The 24,549-nt window shown below is 39.4% G+C and overlaps 1 protein-coding gene across 1 annotated transcript in view; it reads left to right on the top strand.

Annotated features, from left to right (window-relative positions):
* cep78 (centrosomal protein 78) overlaps positions 1-24,549 on the top strand; it is a 74,472-nt gene that overhangs the window by 28,772 nt on the left and 21,151 nt on the right. Inside the window, 2 exon segments of the mRNA XM_052019161.1 lie at positions 5,251-5,318; positions 12,231-12,330. Coding sequence (XP_051875121.1) covers positions 5,251-5,318; positions 12,231-12,330 — 168 coding nt within the window.

Here is a 24,549-nt window from a genome sequence, read left to right as displayed (position 1 = left end):
CACACTGCCAAGAGTCCTACCATTAATACTATATTCCGCCAACATATTTGACCTACCAAAATGAACCACTTCACACTTATCTGGGTTGTCACTTATCACACGTCACTTCACACTGATCTAGTCTCTTGACATAATTTGTGTTTTTTGATCTTGCAGAGTCGTGTTACTAAAACCAGTGCTGAGAATTAAACACAATGCTCCTTTGAGATCCAATAGTTTATAAAGTTTATCATAACTTCTTGTCTTTACAAATGACAAAAGTCAAGGGTCGCGTGTGTCTTGAACAGACTTATCTCGTGAAGATTTTCATGTATATATCCCTGAGTATTTTTGTTTCTTAATCAATAAATGTTTAGTTTATTTAATCTTACACTCTTCCTACCAACATATATCGCCTTGTACTTAATTGCATTTGATTTTATCTGTCATTTGTAGGTATATATTTCACCAATCTATCATTGTATATCTGAAATCTGCTGATATTTTCCTTGCTCAAATCAAGTTTTGTGTCATCTCCATACTTTAAAATTGTGTCTCTGAGCCAATAATAAAATATCAGGTGTTGGCCCAAACATCATCCCAATGGGAATAGCACTGTATACTTCCCTCCAGTATGGGGAGAAAAATACAATTCATCACTGCTCTCTGCTTTCAATACTGTAACATTTTTGTTGTTCACATTATATTTGTCCCTTTAATTCAATGGACTTCAATTTTGCCAATGTCTTTTTTGTGGCATGTTATCAATACCTTTGAACTTCTAGATGCATAACATTTAATATATCATCCTCATCAACAGTATCCATTACTCTGTTGAAGAAGCCAATCGAGCTTATCACACAGATTTTTTCCATTCATAAATCTATATTGTCTTTAATTTTTCAGCCAATACTCTTCTAAATGCCAGTTAATTCTGTGAGATTGTTGTCTCAAAGATAGTGATCACCTATACTTGCATGGGTCCAAAAAGCTTCAGCCTTCGTCTTGTTCTTTTTTGGCTCTACACAGCCTGCTTTCAATCACTAATTTAGTTCACTTTTCCAATTGAAAGAAAACATGCAGTACAATGAGGGTTAAGATATATGTACATCTGGAAAGACGGGTTGATTAGCGGTAGTCAGCATGGCTTTGTGCGTGGGAGATCATGTCTTACGAACTTGATTGAATTTCTTTGATGATGTGACCAAGAAAGTTGAGGAGGGCAGGATGGTAGACGTGGTTTATATGGAATTCAGTAAGGCCTTGGATAAGGTTCCACATGGTAGGCTGTCTGGAAGGTTAGATTGCATGGAATCTGGAGAGAGCTGGCTAATTGGATACACAATTGGCTTGATTGCAGAAAGCAGAGGGTGAGGGTGGAAGGTTGTTTCTCGGACTGAAGGCCTGTGACTAGAGGTGTGCCTCAGATTGGTGCTGGGCCCATTGTTGTTTGTCATCTATATCAATGATTTGGAGAGGAATGTACAGGGCATGGTGAGTATAGGCAGCAACACCTCCAGCACGATTATTCTCAACATTGGTGCCTCACAAGGCTGCGTCCTCAGCCCTCTACTCTACTCCCCTCTACTCTACTCCCTAGACACTCATGACTGCGTGGTCAGATTCTGCTCTAACTCCAGCTACAAGTTTGCAGATGATACCACTGTAGTAGGCTGTATATCAAATAACAGTGAGTTGGAGTACAGGAAGGAGATGGAGAGCTTGTGACATGGTGTCAGGACAACAACCTTTCCCTCAATGTCAGCAAAGCAAAAGAGCTGGTCATTCCCTTCAGGAAAGGGGGCGGTGTACATGCACCTGTCTATATCATTGGTGCTGAGGTTGAGAGCTTCAAGTTCCAATAGCCTGACCTGGTCCAACCACGTAGACACCACGGCCAAGAAAGCTCACCAGTGCCTCTACTTCCTCAGGAGGCTAAAGAAATTTGGCATGTCCCCTTCGACACTCACCAACCTTTATCGATGCACCATAGAAAGCATCTCATTTGGATGCATCACGGCTTGGTATGGCAACTGCTCTGCCCGGGACTGCAAGAAATTGCAGAGAGTCATGGACACAGCCCAGCACATCACGAAAACCAGCCTCCCCTCCATGGACTCTGTCTGTACCTCTTGCTGCCTTTGTGAAGCAGCCAGCATCATCAAAGACCCCACCCACCCGGGTCATTCTCTCTTCTGCCCTCTCCCATCAGGCAGAAGATACAGGAGCCTGAGGGCACATATCGCCAGGCTCAAGAACAGCTTCTATCCCACTGAGATAAGACTATTGAACTGTTTCTTTGTACGATGAGGTGGACTCTTGACCTCACAATCTACCTTGTTATGACCTTGCACCTTATTGTCTACCTGCAATGCACTTCCCTGTAGCTGTGACACTTTACTCTGTACTCTGTTACTGTTTTTAACCATGTACTACTTCAGTGCAATGTGTAATAAATTGATCTGTATGAACGGTATGCAAGGCAAGTTTTTTGCTGTACCTCGGTACAAGTGACAATAATAAACCAATACCAAATAGGTGATAAAGTGGGTAATGAAGAAGGTTATCAAAAATGACAAGGGGAATCTTGATTAGCTGAGTAAGTGGACTGAGGAATGGCAAATGGATTTTAATTTGAATAAGTATGAGGTGTTGCATTTTGGAAAGTCAACCCAGGTAGGTCCTTGGGGAGTGTTGTAGAACAGAGGGACCTTGGAGTACAAGTACATGGTTTACTGAAAGTGGAGTCACAGGTAGACAGGGTGGTGAAGAAGGCTTCTCGCACACTGGCCTTCATGAGTCAGGGCATTGAGTATAGGAGTTGGGAGGTCATGGTGCCGTTGTACAGGTCACTGGTGGGACTGCTCTTGGAGTATTGTGTTCAGTTTTGGTTGCCTTGCTATAGGAATGATGTTATTAAACCGGAAAGAGTGCAAAGGAGATTTACGAGGATGTTGCTAGGACTCGAGAGACTGAGTTATGGCAAGAGGTTGAGTAGATTGGGACCTTTTTTTTCATTGGAGTGTAGGAGACTGAGAGGTGATCTTGTAGAGGTGTATAAAATCATGAGGGACATCGATAGGCTGAATGCACTCGGTCTTTTTCCCAGTGTTGGGGAATGAAGAACTTGAGGGCAGAGGTTTCAGGTGAGAGGGGAAAGATTTAATAGGAACTTGACAACTTTTTACACAGAGTGGTATGTATGTGGAATGAGCTGCCAGAGGAAGTGGTTGAAGCAGGTACATTGATTGGAAGTGTTTCGAAGGTTGTTGGCCAAATGCTGACAAATAGGACGAGCTTGAATGGGTATCTTGGTTAGCATGGACCAGTTGGGCTGAATGGCCTGCTTCTGTGCTGTATAACTCTGACTCTATAAATATGCTTCCTTTTGAAGAATTGAAGTACTAGTTATTTATTAGCTTTATCTTTTCATTTGGTCATTTATTTTTTGTTAGTTTTGTTGCAGAACATTTAAAAAAAATTAAATTCTGATCAACCGAGTGTCATTTGTAATGCTGACTGATAATTACTGAGATTGCATCAGCACAAATTAATATTAATGAGGTCCTGCAAGGTTCATTAAAAAAACTTGTAATTATTAAATATTTGGAAATGGTTTTGACATTTTCTTCTTGTGCTTGCATCGGATTGGATGTGAAAATGAATTTCTGAAATCATGGGAAAGTATCTGAAATTCCAGTGTGCTCAAGAGTGAGGGGAGACTAAGATATTGGATGGGGTGGACGCAGACCTGGATAATGTAGGGGTGTGGATCTGGGGGAAGGGGCAGCAATGGAGACCAGGGCTTTGGGAAAGAGATGAAGAGAATGACTTCTCTTATTTCTAGTTTCTCTGTTTTCTCCCATTGCATACTTTGAGTAGATTGCTTAAAGTGTTTCAAATAACTTGTGTGACAGCTAATGGTGCAAAATCACAAAATTCTTAATTCCAAGAGGAATATCCTTTATTACTCTGTCTACACTTCTCGTTGCCTCTGTAAAGCAGCCAACAATCAAAGAACCCACCTACCCAGGACATTCTCTTCTTCCCCCTCCCATTGGGCAAAAGCCTGAAAGCATGTACCATCATGCTCAAGGACAGCTTCTGTCCCACTGTGATAAGACTATTGAATGGTCCCCTTGTACGACAAGATGGACTCTTGACCTCACAATCTACCTCATCGTGGTCTTGCACCTTATTGTCTGCCTGCACTGCACTTTCTCTGTAACTGTAACACTTTATTCTGCATTCTGTTATTATTTTCCCTTGTACTGCTTCAATGCACTGTTGTAATGAAATGATCTATATGGTTGGCATACAAAACAAAGTTTTTTGACTATACCTTGGTGCATGTGACAATAATAAAACAATTTAATTAAATACTGGAAGTCATATGCTCCGATGCAATCTGATCTAAATAGACAGGTAGAAAAAGTTATCAAACCACCAGGGTTGCTTTTGACCAGAGTTGGTTACCCTACTCCACCAGTAGGTTCGATATTAAGTTACTGACTGTCCCTTTACATGCTCAGCACTTAAAATGTATGAAAGTTGCAAAACACAGAATGTGTGCCCAACATGGTGGCTGTAGGTCATTCATCCTCCATTTCATTTGGGACCTTCCAGCCATTCTGGTTCTTCTGCATACCGATCGCTCTGTTTTCTACAACGTGCCAGTTTCCTGATTCAGGACATGTATTGATGCAAAAGGAATGTGAATGGCAGTGAATTTAGAAACCCAACATGTGGAAAACAAAATGAAGTTACATTCTGCTGACAGAACTTCGGGGGTAGGCATGATCCCAAGGGAGGATAGTTTTCTAAAATAAAACCTGTAAACAATGTTCTGAAATATTTGGCTCCTGTTGCATTTTGAATATAAAATTGCTATTTTTAGAACAAGGACGTGCAAATGGAGAGCACCCAGTATAAATTCCCTATTTGTTCCTAACTTACAGGTTAATTGTACTGACATTCAGACTTTTATAGGTTGTACCATTGGACTGACGGGAAGTCCAAAGTAATTTTGTGCTGATTTCTTATTAATGGCAAGAAGAGAGATAATTAAGTCCATTTGTTTATATAAATTCAAACCAAGTCTTGGAGGCAAGAGAACGGTATATTAACCCACCTCATAACCTGGTCACCAGAGAAGTAGATTTGTATACTTCTGATAAAATTGCTGTGAAAATTTGCTCAGATAAACATGTGGTAAATTTGTATATTTTGTCAAATTCATTTCGCTGCCACTAATACTTCTTTTGTTCCCTCTAGATCGGTCCTTAATAAAATCCATTATTGAAAGAATATTGCTGAATGGAAATGGAATGAACTCTGAGGTAGCACATTTTTTTGCCCAACATAAATGTAACATTAACTATCCAATGCAAAACTGTATTACGTTGACTAATTATGTAACGTCATTACAATTGCAATATCATGCAGTGTTACTCAGCGTATCAGACAATGGAGCTATTGGTTGAATGGCACTCTGAAATGTCCTAACATTGTGATTGCAGCATCACAAATGAAAACTAAGCCAGAAAATTTCAAATTGATGGTTTGAAAATTGAATGTTAGAGGCAGAAGATTGCTTTAAGGATGAGGTGGAAGTGGAGTACTTCGTTTGAAGCAATCTTCTGGCTGCACTGCTTTCATTAATATATTAAAATTTACATCAAATATGCCTTTGTTTGTGTCACTTCTGAACAGTGTTATTCATGCACAAGTTAGTGATGAATGGCAGTTATGGTTCAGATCACACTGTCTTCCTATTAATCCCATTGGAATCTGGTTTCTTCACCAATATAGGGTGTGTTTTTTTTTTGTCAGAATCGTTTTTCATCCTTCCTTCATTGCTCCTTCTCAAAGCTCCAACTTTGGCCTTGTTATTTGTTCTTTTGCCATTTTAGATCCACATTAGACCATACACTCCGTTGCCCAAGTTTTCCAAGTCCACTTTGCCTGTTGCACCTGCATGTTCTGTAATAAAATTGTTAATAGAATGAGCATATTAAGGTAAGAGGAAGGGAGGGGAGATGGTGCTAATTTAATCAGTGGAAAAACTGCAAGTACAATTGGGATGGGAAATGGATAAAAACATTAGTGTTTAAGGAGGGTGAATGGATTTTGAGTGCAGCAAATGGCAGTTTTGGACATTTGATGCCCAGGTAGTTGATGAAAATGTGGTTGGATGATGAAGCATGCCATTGAGGATGTGGAGTTAAGAGCCTTTAAACATGTCGCAAGGAAGGTACTAGTATAAAGATGTGAACTTTCAGTCATCTGTTTGCTCTGTCCAACATGCTGTAATTGATGTTGAAGAAAGTTTTTTGTTTAAATCCAAAAGAAAATCCTGTGCACTTATTGCTTGTGATTTTGCTCTTGGAATTTTTTGACATAATTTTGAATAATATTACAAAACATGTAAAGTTAAACATTAGTTATAAATGTTTTTGTATTTTAAAATATTGGGTAAAGTGTTGTGTTGATTAGTTTAATTTTATTGGCAGAATTTGTGAATTACTGGCTGTAAAGATATTTTTGTGGAAGGAAGTGTGACTAACGAAGAAATGAATTGTGGGTGAGGCTACAGCAAGTCCCACTGTATAACAGCAAATCTCAGGACAAGTTCAATGGGATAGATTATCTCTAACTATGTACAATTAATTAATAAAATCAGGAATAAAAAAAATTGTACACTATCTACCAGTTATGCATTCTTGAATTCTCAAAACAATGCAGACATCAAAGTATGTTAGTATATTCAGAGGTAAACTCTTTAAGGAACATCCCAAGCCATTAAGAAAATATGTCAAATCCCATTTTTTCCCACAAAGCTAGATCTTCATACCTTCTCAGTGGGCAAATATTTCCTACTCGTTGAAGTTAGGAAGCTGGATACATTTCCTCTGCGTTCATCTTCAAAAACCACTGTGCTTTGCAGTGGCAGCTTCATCTGAGTATATGTATGCCTGTCTGTGATGAGTAAAATCTAGCAGTAATGCTGGTGTATGGATGGTAATTCAAAGAACCTTACAGCCTATTGTGACCATAACAGCTCTTTAAAAGATGTCTTTGAATTTATGATTGAACAGTAAAAAAAAACTGCAAAAGCTGGAAATCTGAAATAAAAAAAGAAACAGAAAATGCTGGCAATACTCAATGAGTCAAACAACAAGTATGGGGAGAGAAATGTTTCAGGTCAATAACCCTTCATCAGAATAGAATGTTTGAATTACAGACTGACATTATGGACAACACAGGTCTCAGAGGTGTCAGTAAAGCAAATCAGGGCTAACATGAGAAAATTAGTGGTAAATCTGTAATAGAATTAGTCAAGTTATCATGACAATATATACCCCCCTGTACTATACCCCAGTGCTATACATTAGAAGGTCTGTGCCAAACTGCACCATGCTTCAGTCCTTTCAGTGACAGACTTATACCCACTGTAACATATCCCAGTGTTATACAATGATATGTCCATGGTTTGATGCGAGACGTGTGCATCAGTATAGAGTATCCCCAGCTTAAGCTAGATAAGGAACTAGTTCTAGACATGGCCCTGAAAATAGGACTGCACCTTTGGTTGCTGATGCCAAGCCCAGTCTTTTTCATAGTGCCAAGCATTAGCTGGGCCCTGAGGATGTGACTGGCATCAAGTGGGCCGTGTGGACCTGCGCCTAAATAATGGCCCCAAAGACCCACATTTTGCAAAGAGAGTCATGTTGTTTCTTTTGAGTCTTCAACTGTAGCCTTCTTAGCACTTTCTCCAGTCACTGTATGACACAGGGTTTCGGGGTAAACACGCTCATGATGTCGCTGCAGATTTTCAGAAGCTTCCTCTCTCCCCACCCCCCTCTGGATATGTTGGTACAGTTACAGTTATTTTTCCTTTTGAAAGTGTAAATCTAGATTTGGCGAGCTGGTTGGGATTGCTCTGTCTGGTTCTGTTTCTATCTATCCAGTCAAAGCTAGAAAATTGCCAATAATGCCTTCTCCTTCCACTTCTGCATCTTTAGCTCCAGCATTCATCAATGATCTGTCACTGGTCACCACATTTCTCAATTGCATGGTGCCCTAGGTAATAGGTATCAATTTCCTTGTGTAACATCAGTGTTGCTCTATTGCCACCTCTTGAGTCAACGTCTGGTACTAGATGAGTAGAAGTCTTCATCAATAAATATTGGAGAAACAGAAGTCATAGACTTCAACCTTTTCCAACATGTGACAGAAACTGAAGCAGCTTTATATAATCTTGCACTAAATTACTGTCACCTATCACCTGTACTTGCTAACCTGAAATGCAGTTCAGCAAATTCATATCCTTTTCAAACTTTAAAGTTCATATCCTTTGTCTTGTATCTCTCTATCTCTTACAGATACGTAACTTTATCTTCTCTCTTCTAATTCTGGCCTCTTACTATTTCCAGGTTTAATAGCTTCACCATTGATGGTCTTGCTTTAATCTTCCAAAATTTCAAGCTCTCTAATTTCTTTAAAATCTATTAGTATCTCTAATATCATTTAAGAAGCTCTTTTAAACCAGCCTCTTTAACCAAATCTTAGATCATCTACCCACATACAGTGGCATGCAAAAGTTTGGGCACCCCTGGTCAGAATTTCTGTTACTGTGAATAGCTAAGCGTGTAAGATGACCTGATTTCCAAAAGGCATAAAGTTAAAGATGACACATTTCTTTAATATTTTAAGCAAGATTACTTTTTTATTTCCATCTTTTACAGTTTCAAAATAACAAAAAAGGAAAAGGGCCCAAAGCAAAAGTTTGGGCACCCTGCATGGTCAGTACTTAGTAACACCCCCTTTGACAAAGTATGTTTGGAGAAAAAAGGGTGCAGAATTTCATGAAAAGAACACCTCTCCAACCATTAAGCACGTGGGTGGATCGATCATGCTTTGGGCTTGTGTTGCAGCCAGTGGCACAGGGAACATTTCACTGGTAGAGGGAATTCAATTAAATACCAGCAAATTCTGGAAGCAAACATCACACCGTCCGTAAAAAAAAAAGCTGAAGATGAAAAGAGGATGGCTTCTACAACAGGATAACAATCCTAAACACACCTCAAAATCCACAATGGACTACCTCAAGAGGCACAAGCTGAAGGTTTTGCCATGGCCCTCACAGTCCCCCGACCTAAACATCATTGAAAATCTGTTGATAGACCTCAAAAGAGCAGTGCATGCAAGACGGCCCAAGAATCTCACACAACTAGAAGCCTTTTGCAAGGAAAAATGGGCAAAAATCTTTCAAATAAGAATTGAAAGACTCTTAGCTGGCTACAGAAAGCATTTACAAGCTGTGATACTTGCCAAAAGGTGGTGTTACTAAGTACTGACCATGCAGGGTACCCAAACTTTTGCTTCAGGCCCTTTTCCTTTTTTGCTGTTTTGAAACTGTAAAAGATGGAAATAAAAAAAGTAATCTTGCTTAAAATATTAAAGAAATATGTCACCTTTAACTTTATGCCTTTTGGAAATCAGGTCATCTTTTACTCGCTTATCTATTCACAGTAACGGAAATTTTGACCGGGGTGCCCAAACTTGTGCATGCCACTGTATATGGATAGATGACAATTTATTGTTGAAACTCCTGTGAAATTCCTTGGGACATTTTGCTGCATTCAGGATGCTATATTTTGTTTTTGTTGGCTTTCCTTGAAGTTTCCAGAACATTTTTAACTAAAAACCTTATTTAGAACATTAATGCTGTCAATTACTTGGAGCAAAGGCATATCAATTTTTTTTGTGGTGGAACATTGTTATTTTCCTGTTTTGACAGCCAACCTTGTGCAGTTTTCCAGAGCACAACAAGGGAAGTAAGGTGAAAGAATAGAGGAAATCAATTCCATACAAATGGTTTTTCTTTCATTCGATAAATGTATATATTTTAAATCATTTAAATATTTTACTTCACTGTACATTTGTAACCTCTTCTACCTTTAGCATTCATTTACTCCATCTATTGTGCATTTCTTCCTTCAGCTATCACTCTAGATGCAGAGTTTAGGGTGATAGACTCCACTGGTCAGGGAACTACAGGCCAATAAGCCTAACATCATTGGTGGGAATGTTACTGGAAGGGATTCAAAGAGACAAGGATCTACCTGCATTTAGAAAGGCAAGGACTGATTAAGGATAATCAGCATGGTTTTGTGCATGGGAAATTGTGTCTCAAGAATTTGATTGAGTTCTTTGAAGAGGTGACCAAGAGAATTAATGAGGGCAGGGCAGTGGATGTTGACCACATAGACTTTAGCAAGGCTTTTGACAAGGTCCTTCATGGTACCCTGGTCTGGAAGGTTAGATCACATGGGATTTGGGGTGAGTTAGCCAATTGGATACAAAATTGGCTTGGTGGTAGAAGTCAGGGTGGTAGAAGTCAGAGTGGTAGTGGAAGATTGTTTTTCCTATTGGAGGCCTGTGTCCAGCGGTGAGCCACAGGCATTAGAGTTGGGTCCATTGTTGTTCATCATCTGTATTAATGATTTGGATGAGAATATTGGTGGCATGGTTAGGAAGTTTGCAGATGACACCAAAATTGGTGGACAGTGAAGAAGGTTACTTAAGATTACAACAGGATCTTGAACAACTGGGAAAATGGCCCAAGGTATGGCAAATAGAATTTAACTCAGACAAGTGTGAAGTGTTGCATTGTGGGAAGTTAAACTAGGGCAGGATTTGCAGAATAACTGGCAGGGCCTTGGAGAGTGTTGTAGAACAGAGACGCCTAGGGGTACATATACATAGTTTCCCAGAAGTGGCAATTCAGGTAGGGTGGTGAAGAAGGCATTTAGCACGTTTGACTTCATCGATCAGGGCATTGAGTACAAGAACTGGAACGTTGTGTTCCAATTGTGCGAGACATTGGTGAAACCACACTTGGAGTATTGTGTACAATTCTGGTTGAGCTATTGGAAGGATACCATTAAGCCGGAAAAGGTGCAAGAGATTCACAAGGACGTTACTGGGACTGGAGGGCTTGAGTTACATGGAGAGACTGGTTAGGCTGGGACTTTTTTCCCCTGTTGCGTTGGAGGCTGAGGGGTGACCTTGTAGAGGCATATAAAATTTTCAGGGGCATAGAGAAAGTGAATGGTCACGGTCTTTTTCACAGGGTATGGGAGACTAGGTATAGTCTGACTAGAGGGCATAGGTTTAAGGTGAGAGGGGAACAATTTAAAAGAGACATAAGGGGGACCTTTTCCACACAAAGGGTGGTGGATATGTGGAGCGAGCTGCCAGAGGAACTGGTAGAGGCAGATACAATTACATTTCAAAGGCATCTGGACAGTTAGATTGATAGGAAAGGTTTGGAGGGGTAAGGGCCAAACACAGGCAAATGGGACTAGCTCAGGTAGGCAACATGGTCAGCTGAAGGGCCTGTTTCTGTGCTGTATAATTCTATAGCTCTGTCTCTGACTATTTTAGCTGCACCCCCTGGAACTCTCTCCCCGGCTACCAAACTTCCTCTATCCCTGCACTAAGATGGCTCACAAAAAGCTGTATTTTCTATCTTTCCTTTGCTTACCTCCATCTCCCATATGTTTTTCTTGCTTAGCATCTATGAATTTCAATTTGATGAGGGACATTAATACCAGGAAATGAAACTATATGCCCCAAGTGCGATTTATTTTTTTTAAAACTGCGATTTAAGTGGGTGTTCTGTTTCAAACTGGTGCAATTCATGTATGTACCAGCTTTCATTTAAAAATATATCCCAAGGTGCTTTGTAGAAATATAAATCAAAAATGAATGCTAAGACAAGGAAGAGGTTGGAGAGATATTCAGAAACTTGGTTAAAAAAAATTGAGTATTTAAAGGAGGAAAGTGTGTTGAAAGGGAGTAGGAAGAAATTTCTTGATTGAGGCTATATAGTTGTGTCACCAGGTGAATGCAAGGGCATATGAGAGTAGGTCTGTCAGAGGAGCAGAGTTGTGGGACTGGAGAAGTTGCATAGATAAGGAGGTGTAAGGCAGTGGAGGAATTTAAATACGAGGATGAGAACTTTCAGTTGGTAGAACTGTGGGAACAGGGAGGTGAGAGAGGCCAAGGGTAGTGAATGAATTGGACTTGGTGTTGAAATAATACTTTTTGTACAGTTTCTTTTTAAAGTGAATTTGATCCAGCAGTTTGCAATGAAGCCATGCCAGTTTAGTGCATGTAATTTTGTAACCACTAGATAATTTCTTCATTAATGTTACCTTCGTTTTATCTTTTGAAAACTCTAGTACAAATGGCTGACTTCTAAAGAACCTTCTAAACAAAAGCAAAGAAGGAAAACTATAATGCTGGGACATGGTTTGAAAGGAAAAGCAACAATTCGTATAGGTAATTACTTTCATTTTCCAATGAAAATAAAGGTGGACAGTATTTTTCCTTGAGGAATTTTTATAATGAAATGTTGAATATTAGTATGTATGTCATGTGACTGCAGTGTTAGATGATTAACTTGTCAATTCACATTTATAATACTATGTCAAAATTGCTCCATCCATCGTTTGTTTATTTAAGGAATGCTCTGTCTCATAAAAGGAAAAAAACTTATTTTTTACAAGTTTGATACAATTGGAGAATTTCAGCAAACATGGAAGCTATTTGATCCATCCAGTTGGTAATAGTCTTAGCTTCTAATTGAAACTTTTTACTGTAGCAGACTTCTCTCAATTTGCATTAAATAGTTGCCCTTTCAAATATTCATCCAATACCATCTTAAACTGGGCTCCTTGGCTCTAACAGGTCTTTCTTGTAGGTTATTCTTCCTTGGAAGATTTTTTCTAATGCCACCTGGATTAGTGACAGCTTTGACAAGTACAGTGTTACCTGCTGTCCTATTATGCATATTCTTGTATCTCAGCATGGAAGATATCAATAAATATCAGAGTGAAAAATACATGAAAGTCAAAACAAAATGTTCTAAATAATCTTTAAAGTCTTTTGGCCAGTAGTTTTGGGTAAAGAAATAGTTAACCCTGACATATAATCTTCTTGGGTATGAGTAACTTATTCAATAGAGACTTCTTAGGAAATGTCTTTTACATTAAAGCTTTTCGTATATTAAATTTAGATTCTTTGTGCCTGGAATTGGAATTGGTTTATTATTGTCACTTGTACTGAGGTATAGTGAAAACTTGTCTTGCACAGCGTTCATACAGATCAATTCATTACACAGTGCATTGAGGTAGCACAAGGTAAAACAATACAGAATGCAGAATAATAAAAGAGGGCTATGGGTAAGCCTAGTCATTTCTAAGGTAGGGACATGTTCGGCACAGCTTTGTGGGCCGAAGTGCCTGAATTGTGCTGTAGGTTTTCTGTTTCTACGTTTCTAAAGTGTAGCAGTTACAGAGAAAGTGCAGTGCAGGTAGTCAATAAGGTGCAAGGTCATAACAAGTAAGTTGTGAGGTCAAGAGTCCATCTTATCATACTAGGGAACCATTCAGTAGTCTTATAACAGCGGGATAGAAACAGTCCTTGAGCCTGGTGGTATGTGCTTTCAGTCTTTTGTACCTTTTGCCGGATGGGAAAGGGGAGAAGAGAGAATGTTCGGGGTGGGTGAGGTCTTTGATTATGCTGGCTGCTTAACAAAGGCAACGAGAAGTATAGACAGAGGAATTACACAATTTTCCCTGAAGTTTCTTACAAGCCATAAAACAGTTTTAAATTGGTCTAGCACTAAAATTAATTTTCATTTGAGAAATTGATTATTTTTAAAATTACACACTGGTGAGCTTTAAATCAGAGCAAGAAATGTTTGGTAAAAGCTGTGTGTGATGTTCCATCTCGCTTCAGTGAAATTCATGTCCTTGACCATTCCCTGCAACAGTAACATTAAAATTTAAGACCTTAAAATATTCGGCAATGACATTGTTAATTTTAACCAGCTACATCACTTCAAAATTACTCTTCATGGGGCCTAATGAAAATGGCCACACAAATGTAGGACACTGCTTATTCCCAATGTCAGTTTGGACTTGTTTTAAAAAAACTTAAAATAATTTCTCTCGTGCATTGAACAGAATATTTAAGGCAACCTGTTGGTGAGATGATGGCTGAGCAGCAGAATTGGAGAAAGCTTGAGTTAAGGATACACATTGGTGTCTTAATTAAGGGAAATGCCTTATCCATTTACTGATCAGGTCAACAAAACAAGTATGCAAAGTAGTGGTATTATGTGTGTCTCTGGTTTTCTGTCAGATAACTGTCTCCAAATTTACTCTTGAATGTAAAAAATCCATATCTTAAAAATATGAATTGCGACTTATTTTGCAGCCTAGAATTCCTTCCATTTCCAATCCCCACCATGTTTGAGTGATAAAACTTCCATCAGATTGGGTTAATTTAATGTAATTATCTCCTCAAGCCCCAGCTCCTTAATGTTAGGAAAAATACAGGAAATTGACACAGCAGGTCAGACATATTAGAGGCCTAACACACTATGAAACTTACTTTGGGGCGCATTGCTTGAAGTAGAAAGAGGCCATGGGTGTTAGGGTAGTCAGTGTATTTGTCGATACGGTAACCATACATCCACAGTATGGCATTAAAAGCTCGTAAGATTGATAAGAAAGAACAGTTATTAAAAGTGGAGGAAGAGTGGAAACTAGTTCTGTCGTTTGTGTGAATGAATGTATGTATGTACATTGGGCTTTTAAATTTAAAAATGTTATGGGAGCTAGCTTGTATGAAGGGGTGTTCATAAGTCAGGCGTTCGTAACCCGGGGATGGCCTGTACTGTTTTGATCCAGTTCCAGTGGAAAGAATTTATGGTGTTGGTAGATAGATATGATTCTTGGTATGATTATGTCAGTCTGTACTAGAATAATCTGTCCAACGACTCTCCCAGTTTAGGTTCTGACAGGATGTTATTGGGGATATAGAGTTGAAAATAGTCTCATCTTGATTAGGTACCTTTTGTGTTATTATTTATACATGGGTAGCTTCCTCAGACATGGCACATCAAAAGATACTATACATTTGTTGTGTAGTTTGTTGTTGAAGCCTCTTGCTAGTTAGATGTGGGGAAAGCCACTAGAACATTTTGTTCCGATTTGGATATTGGGGCTGGTGCAGCCTTTGGCTGGTGCAGGGCAGTCGTTGAGATTTGGTGGTGAGGACTGGTCATTTGGGCCAGAGATGGGTGGGGAGGGTGTCAGTGTTGTGATTGGGCCAGAAAACAAAGGTGGTATAGTGCGGGTTGACCTACTAAGGGAAAAGAAAATATTAGGAGCCACCTGTAGGTGGTTCCAAGTGCTGGACTCCAGTCTTAGGTCTGGACAGGTTGATCTCCATTAATTCTTGGTGTAGCAAGTTTCATATTCATTGTGTTTGCAGGTGCCAACTTGGTATCAGGTGGGTGTGGCTGAATTTAGCACAAATCATGTCCTTACGTGCAATTCACAGAGGACCTGAAGGTAATTTGCTAACCTCTATAAAGCACATAGTGAGTATCTGATTAAACTGGGGGTGTGTTAAGCATTTAAATGATGCACAACTTGATAGAATTTATAACCCACTGCTTCTCCATCCTCCAGTATTTTGTATGCTTTAAATCCAATCTCTTTGGCCAAAGTTTTAGGTGGAGAACCCAGCCTTCTCATTAAAAGCTTGGCAATGAGTTTTTTTCTCTTTAAAGCTATTTAAGGTTTTAGAGGTACCATACATATACACATTGTAATGAGGAACAATGCAACAAAATATATACTCTTTCAGATTTATACAAAATATAACCATTTGATTTTCAGACAAAAGGAATTAAAAGTAATAATTTATCTTGCATTAATTCATTTTTAATTCATTTTTCTCCCCACAATTATCAGTTTGAGAATTACTTTTGGGTAAATAAAAATTCTTTGGCGTTTAATGTTATTGTTACCTTTTTTATGTGTCCTGTAATATGTATCATAATTTTGATTTGTGTGGAAAGACCAGTCTTTTACTGTATTTTAAAGTTTATTAACAAAATGTGGGTGTTACTTGTAAGTTAGCATTTATTGCCCATTCCTAACTGCTATCGAAGATGATGGTGAGCCACCTTTCTGAATAGCTTATAACCCTCCAAATGAAGATACACCGACAGTGTTATTAAGTAGGAACTTGCTGGATTTAGCCTCAATGGCAATATAGGAACAGTGATTTCTAGCTCAAGTTATATGTGTCTTTGAGAGGAACCTGCTTTCTTTGCCCTTCTTGGGGAAGGGGGTTGTGGGAGTACAGTTGGAGCAACTGGCAAGTACTGCAGTGCATTTTGCAGATGATGTACAGTGCAGCCACATTGTGCTGGTGGTGAGTGTTTAGGATTGTGGATGGAACGCTAATCGAGAAGTCTGCTTTGTCTTAGATGACGTTGAGCTCTGTGAGCTTTGGGACTACCTATCCAAGCAAGTGAGAATTCCATTAAATACTCAAATTGTGTTTGGAAGATGGTGCAAAGACTTTGGTATACCAGGAGGTGAATCATTTGCTACAGGATACCTAGCCTCTAATCTGTTATTTCAGTGTTTATATGGGTGGTCCAGTTAAATATCTGGTCAGAGGTGGCTCTACTATGTTACTGGTTGGGTCCTCCATGATAGTCATGCCATTGAACATGACGTGTAGGTGGGTATACTCTTTTATTTGGAGAAGGTCATTGCTTGACACTTCTATGGTGGAAGTTTCACATACCATTTATTAACCCATGATTGAATGTTCTCTGGGTCTGACAGCATGCAGTCATTAACTGGATTATTTTTTGAGAAGTTGCAACTAGAATTGAACATTATGCTATTGTCGTATATCCCCATTTCAGACATAATGGAAGGAACATTATTGATGAAGCAGCTGAAGATGGTTGGGCCTGGGACATTGCTCTGCTCTGGGGAAATTTTACCACAGTCCACTGGAGCTGGAAGATTGATTTACATCAACCACAACCATTTTTCATTCTGTAGGGTGCAACTGTAACCATTGGGAAGTTTTCCTATTATGCTTGTTGATTTCAGTTTTATCAGGGCCTTTTTATTGCCGTAGTTGATCAAATACTCTGATGTCCAAGTTGTTACTCTTGTCTTTCCTCTGGAATTCATCTCTTTGGTCCACATTTGAACCAAGGCTGTATTGAAATCTAGAGCTGAGGTGTTCTGGTAAAAACCCAAGCTGAACATCAGTCAGCTGATTATTGGTGAGTGAATGCCACCTGGTAGCACCTTAACAATATTTCTATCACTTTGGTTGAGAGTAGATGCCAATTCGCCAGATTAGATTTTCAGGACCTTTTGTGGACAATATCTGGGCAATTTTCCACATTATTGGGTAGATACCAGTATTGTAACTGCATTGGAACACTTTATTTGGAGGCATTGCTAGATCTGCTGTGTTAGTCTTAAATACTACAGCTTGCTTGTTGTTTGGACCCTTTGTCTTTGCTGTATCTAGTGCTCTCAGCTGTTTCCTGATGTCACATGGAGTAAGTTGAAATGGTTGAAAATTGACTTGAAGATCTCAGTAAGGAGTTGAAATAAATCATCTACTTAGCACTTCTGGCTGACGATGGATGCTTCAGCTTTGTCTTTGGCATTCACATGCAGGGCCCTACCATTTTTGAGGATGGATATGTTCTTGGAGCTATCTCTTCCCATCAACTGTTTAATTGTCGACAGCCATTCAAGACTAGATGTGGGGGGATTTCAGACTTTTGACCTGATGCTTCAGTTTTGGCTCATTGATGATTTTCCGTTAACATATACTAAATTAATGATTCAACATAAATTGAGAAATCAGGACTGCCTTTTGCACTTCTGGTATTTTTCCTTTGCACAATTGACTGCAAACTGATGTTTCAAAGCCTAATGTTACTGAAATTATTTTTTTCTTTTATTGCTGCAGTTATTTGGAAGTATGGTGGTAAGAAAATAATTCTTGGTATAATTTTTATAATGGCAATATTCTTTTTAGGTAAGAACACTTGTTAGAAAAAAAACAAAAGCTGCAGATGCTGCAGATCTCAAATAAAAACAAGAAATTCTTGAGATACTCAGCAAGTCATTCAGCATCTATGGAGAGAGAAACAGTTAATCTTTTAGCTTGATGGCCTTACATCAAAACCGAGGAAGTTCAGATGCATGGTCATCCATCTGAAATATTTGGATTTGAAAATCTCCAGTATTTTCTATCTTTTAATTCTTCTTTAACAAAAATGATTGTTGAAAATCTTTATATTGTTAAATATAGTATTACTTTGAACCATCAATTTTTTTTTAAAGTTTGGATTTTACTTATGAATTTATATTGCTCATTATTTGCTGCACTGCAGCAAAGGAGATCCATTGTGCCGTCACTCTGTCACAATGTGGTTCAGATGACCAGCCATCATTTATCTAGGTCAATTGTTTGCTGCTGCATCTACTTTCCTCGAAGGGTTTTATTTGTTTTCATTGTTTGCCAAATGATACATCAGTACTTGCATGAGCAGTGGGGTCTTGAGAATTTTAACATTTAGAGCATAAACTATTTAATCTGTAGCCAGATAAGCTTTCAGAGTCCAGAGAGACCCTTTGAGCATTTTGTACATTTTCTTTTACCATTCTGTATTTGCATTCTCATATGGTGTGGAACCAGGTGGAAGTAGTATGAGGATACTGGAAGGAGTCACTTTACATTGTTTATCCAATTTATCCTTTATTTGAAATGGAAATTGCTTTGCATTGCAACTGTAAGACAAGACTATGCAAACACAACTCAAAAAAGGATTTTCTTTAATTTCATGCTATACTGGAGTATATTTATGATTTGCCTATTATACTCCTGTTCATGAATTAAAAGTTTGCCTATTATACTCCTATTCATGAACTTAAAAGAAATGTTTCATGAGCATTCACCTTTAAATAACTTTGGATATCATTTAATGAATTTAAAGTATGTGCATTTTTTGTCCAGTTAAGGTAAATAGTATAAAATATGAAGTCGTCGGCCAACAAACAATCTGCTGGAAGAACTCAGCGAGTTGAGCAGCATTTGTATGAGGGAAAGTAATTGTCGACATTTTGGGTTGAAACTGTGCATCAGGGCTGAGAAGGGAGATGACCATTATAAAATGGAGAGGGGGAGTGGTGCGACAGAGGCCAGAGGAGACAGACGCAAGTGGATGATAGATGGAGGCAGACAAAAAAAGGAGGAAGATGGAGCCCGGTGAGGGTGGAGACAACTGCTGGAGGATCATAAGCAGGAACACAAATGCTACCAGTGCTGGAATCTACTAAGTAAGCAAGGTGATAATGGGAACTATTAGGGGAGAGGAGAAAAGCAGATGGAACCAGACCAGATGGGGGAGGGGTAGTGGGGGAGAGCCAGTGGATGAAGTATGTGGTTAGTGGGTGAAAGTGGAGGGGGGCAAAAATGGATGATGGGTGGCTGGAGGGGATTGTGGGAAAGGGGATAAAAATAGGGGGACGGGAGGAGGATCGGAAGGGGGCGGATGTGGTGTAAACCGAGGAGAAGGTTACCTGAAATTGGGAAATTCAGTGTTCATACCATTGGGTTGTAGACTACCCAGGCAGAATATGAGGTATTGTTCTTTTCGTTTGCGTTGGGCCTCACCCTGGCAGAGGAGAAGGCTGAGGATAGGCAGATCGGTATGGGAAGGGGAATTGAAATTGTATGCAACTAGGAGCTCAGGATGGCCATTGCTGACAGAGCTCAGGTGCTCTGCAGATTGGTCACCTAGTCTGCACTTGGTCTTGCCGATTTAGAGGAGGCCACATTGAGAACACCAAATGCAGTAGTTAAGGTTGGAGGAGACATATATGAATCTTTGTCTCACTTGGAAGGGCTATTTAGGTCCCTGGATGGTGGTGAGGGAGAAGATGTAAGAACAAGTGTTGTACCTCCTGCAGTTGCAGGAGAAAGTGCCAGGGATCATCAGGGAGGGGTGGGTGGAGAGGGATGAGTGGACCAGGGAGTCATGGAGGAAATGGCCCTTCTGGAAGATGGAAAGAGGTGGTGAGGAGAAGACATTTCTAGTAGTGGGATCTCATTGCAGCGTGCAGAAATGAAGGAAATGGAATGTACTTTCATCAACCAGCATTCCTTGGAGAACTTCTGGCTAATCATAGTGCATGGGACAGCTTGTTCCTGACTTGTACTTTAACAATGCAGAGCAGAAGTCATGAATGAACAGGTCAGATGCTGGTGTATCTGACCTTCTGCTCCATCACTTAACTTGTAAGCGAACTGATCTGAGGAGACGAGATATTTGGTGTATGGCTTCTCAGTCGTACAGCAAAGATGCCTGGCAAATGAATGGAATCGGCAACTTTGAATGTAAAGGTAAGTGCAGATAAATGGCTTGACTTTGATGACATCAACCTTTGACTTAGATGTAGGGGGCATAAATAAGATGTTTGCAGATGATATGAAAATACGACACTTGGTTGGCAGAAAGGAGGAATGTTTTAGATTGCAGAAAGACATGGATCACCTGGTTAGTTGGACAGAAAAATGGCAAATGGAATTTAATCTAGAGAAGTGTGAGATAATGGATTTGAGCTAACGTATATGCAATAAATGGGAGATATTAACGGTGTGGAAGAACCTTGGAGTATGTGCAGAGATTCCTAAGGATAGCTTGACAAGTAAATATAGTGGCTTAAAAAGGCAGACAGGAAGCTATTCTTTATTAGACAAGACACTGACATATGTCACTTGCCAAATAGAACTGCCTTAAGCCTTCTCCACCATTTAACAATTTAATAAATAATCTGGTTTTAACCTCAGCTCCACATTCTCACCTATCTGTGGTAACTTTTTACCCCCTTTCATATTAAGAATCTATCTCCTTCTGGCTTAACAAATATACAAAAACTCTGCTTCCATTGGGACTTGAGGAAGAGGTTTCTAAAGACTCGTGATTCTGAGGGAAAAAATGTTGCCTCACCTATCTTAAATGCGTGATTTCCTTCCACTTTATTTTTAAATATTGACCCCCTTGTTCTAGAATTTCCCACAAGAGGAAGTATCCCCTCCAGTTCTGACCTGCAAAGACCTCCCAGCATCTTGTATATTTCAGTCAAGGCCCCTCTCACTCTCCTAAACTTTAGCAGATAAAAGCCAAGCCTGCCCAACATTTTCTCTTTTGCAAGTCTCCCTTTCTGGGCATCAGTCTAATAAACCATTCCTCAACTGCTAATGCATTAACATCCTTCCTTGAATAAGGAGTCCAATACCATACAAATTATTCCAGACCTCCCTACACTTGTATTCAAATCCACTAGCAACAAATAACATTTTGTTAGCTTTCCAAATTATTTGCAGTACCTGCATACTAATTTTTGTGAATTGTTCAATAGGATACCTTGATCGCACTGCATCTCAGAGCTGTGCAATCTTGCCACTTTGATAACATAATTGCTTTTTATTTTTCATGCCAAAATCAGCAATTTTACATTTTTCACATTATGCTTAATTTGCCAGATCTTTGGACGCTCACTTCTGTTTACCCCTTTGCACCTTCACCTGTTTATGCCTTTGCACCTTCGCTATGTCCACTTCACAACTTATTTCTTACCTATCTTTGTGTCATCAGCAAACTTATTTTCAGTGACTTCATCCATGTTATTTATATGATTGTAAATTTTGAGGGCCCAACATTAATCATTGTGGTACTGAATTATGAGAGCCAGGTGGTTATGGCACTGGTTAGGCCACAGCTTGTACTGCATTTGGTTCTGATTTCCACATTAAAGGAAAGATGTGATTCCACTGATACTGGGACTGGAAAATTATAGCTTTGACGTGTAACTGGAAGCTCAAGGTGACCATTACAGACAGAGTGCAGGTGCTCTGTGTATTGGTTGTCTGGTCTACACTTGGTCTCACCAATGTAGAGGAGGCCACATTGAGAGCACTAATTGCAATAGTCAAGTTTTGAGGAGGTGCACATGAATCTCTGCCTCACCTGGAAGGGCTGATTACATCCCTGAATGGTGATGAGGGACTAGTGTTTTACCTCCTGTGGTTGCAGGGCAAAGTGCCAAGGGACAAAGATGGGTGGGTAAGGTGGGATGAGCAAACCAGGGAGTCACGGAGACTGTATTCTCTGTGGAAAGCAGAAAGAACAGGTGGGGGGAGGTGACTCGTGATGGGGATCCCATTGCAGCTGGTGGAAATGTTGAAGGATAATGTGCTGGATGTGGAGGCTAGTGGGGTGAAAAGCAGGGATCTCTGTTCTATCTGGAGGGAGGGGATGGTGAGTGCAGACTTCTGGGAAATGGTGGAAATGCATGTGATGGCATTTCGGAAGTCCTGCAGCAGAAAGCCTCATCTTGAGAATAGGTACAGAAACAGTGGAGGCGGAGAAACAGAGAGAAAGGGATGGCATCCTTACTGGCGACTGGGTGGGAGGAGGTGTAGTCAACATACTTGTGAGAGTCGGTTGGTTTTTGGTAGATATCGGTGGATACTTTCTCTCTGTCTCCATCTCAGGAGAGATCCAGTAAAGGAAGTGTCAGAAATGGTCCAAGTGAATTTGAGGGTGTGGTGGAAGTTAGTAGTAAAGATGATAAAATTAATGAGTTCCACACGAGTGCAGGAAGCAGTTGTTGATGAAGCAGAGAAGTTAGGGATAATCCTGGGTGAAGTAGTGTAGATTTAAATTTGTACATGAGAACATAAATAGAAGCAGGAGCAGGCAAATTGGCCCTTCCGACTTGCTCTGCCATTCAGCAAGCTCATGACTGATCTTTCACCTCAGTGCCATTTTCCTGCATTAACTCTGGTATTATCCCTTGAGTCCTTTAATACCTAAATACCTATTGATCTTTATCATATATAATGTTCCAAATGCATGCTACCCAAGCCCAATTTAATTGGAGCAAGACATTTCTACTTTAAACCTCAAACCTTCTTGCACTAAAGACCAACATAGCTTTCTGAATCACTTGATTAACCTGTGTGTTAATTTTCAGTGATTCATGTAGAAAGCCATCACTGTCTCTCTGAATATCAACATCTTTCAATCTGTTACCATTTTAAAATTATTTCACTTTCCTTTGTTTTTGTTTCCTACCAAAATGGATCATGTCACTTTTTTACATTAGGTTCCATATATCTTGTCTTACCTTATACCATGTTCTCAGCCATTCATTTAGCCTGTCTTCTTCCCCAAAGCACCTCTGTATCCACCTCAAGCCCTCACTGCCATTAACTTTTTATCATCAGCAAACACTTGTATATTACATTTGATCCCCTTATTCAAATCATTGATACTAGATTTTGTTTCATTGGGGCACTCACTCATCACATGCTCCCAATTCTTAAATGATGTTTTCATTCCTATTCTCTGCTGTTTGTCCAATAACTAATCCTCAATTCAAACTGGTGGATTGCCCCAAATACTGTCTGCTCATTTTCTTTAATGATCCTTTGTTTGTATCCTATTGATGTCCTTCTGAAAGTTCAAATACACACCACCCATTTGTTTATCATTACCTGTTCTACCAGTTATAATCTTTAAAATATCAAGCATGATTTCCTTTCTAGGAATCCATGTTGACTCTGTCCAAATCTATTATTATTTCCCTTGCCTTCTTTCCACTTCCATCATAGTAGATTTCTGCACTTTCCCCAGTATTAATGTCAGACTTGCTGCTCTATATTTCCCTCTTTTTTTTCTCTCCTCCCTTTAAATGAGATACACTTCCTATCTGTGGAAACCATTCCAGAATACATGAAATTTAGGAAGATACCAACCACTGCTTCCACTAACTCCCATTTCCATCTCCTTCAATACCCTCATAAGTAGGTCACCAGGGTTTTAGGATTATATTGCCTATCACTCCCACTCATCTCTCCAATCCTTTTTTTTAAACTTTTTTGAGCTCCTAATTTCTTCTAGACCTGCAGTCCCCCACTTTATCCATTTCCCTGTTACCCAATATAATTTTTCCTCTCAGTTTGCAAGGGAGGAAGATTAACCTTTGGTAATGTTTTCCTTATTTTACATGTCCATTCAAACTCTTGAAATTTGTTTTTACGTTCCTCTGAACCAAATTTTATTTTATATTTTCTTTCTTTATCAGTTTCTCCTTTGTTCCTCTATCTTCAGATTCTGAAATGTTTCCAGTCCTCAGCCTTGCCATTTATTATTTTTGGCAGTGTTATAAGCCACATTTTTAAGATAAGGGGATGGTTATTTAAAACAGATTTCTTATAGAGGGTGCTGAATGTCTAGAATTCTCTACCACAGACTGTTGTGGAGGAAAAATCAGTGGAGGTACTTGAGGAGGAGGTGGATATGTTTTTGAAAAACTGGGAATTTGAGGGCAATGTGGAACTGGCATGGAAGAGGAGTTGAGGCCTTGAACAGATCCACCATGATCACATTGAATGGCGGAGTAGGCTTGAGAGGCCAGGTGGCTTACTCCTGCTCATATTTTTTCGTGTTCTTGTTTCCTTTGCTGTAATACTGTCTTCAATTTCTCTTGGTATTTGCACATTGACATTTTTTGTCCTTGAGCCGTGTACTACTTTTTTTTTTAAAGATAGCAATTGCTTGTTTTCTGTCATACTTTTTAA

This window comes from Pristis pectinata, chromosome 7, assembly GCF_009764475.1.
Source record: "Pristis pectinata isolate sPriPec2 chromosome 7, sPriPec2.1.pri, whole genome shotgun sequence".
NCBI classification, from domain to species: domain Eukaryota; kingdom Metazoa; phylum Chordata; class Chondrichthyes; order Rhinopristiformes; family Pristidae; genus Pristis; species Pristis pectinata.
This window is presented reverse-complemented; position numbering and strand designations above follow the sequence as displayed.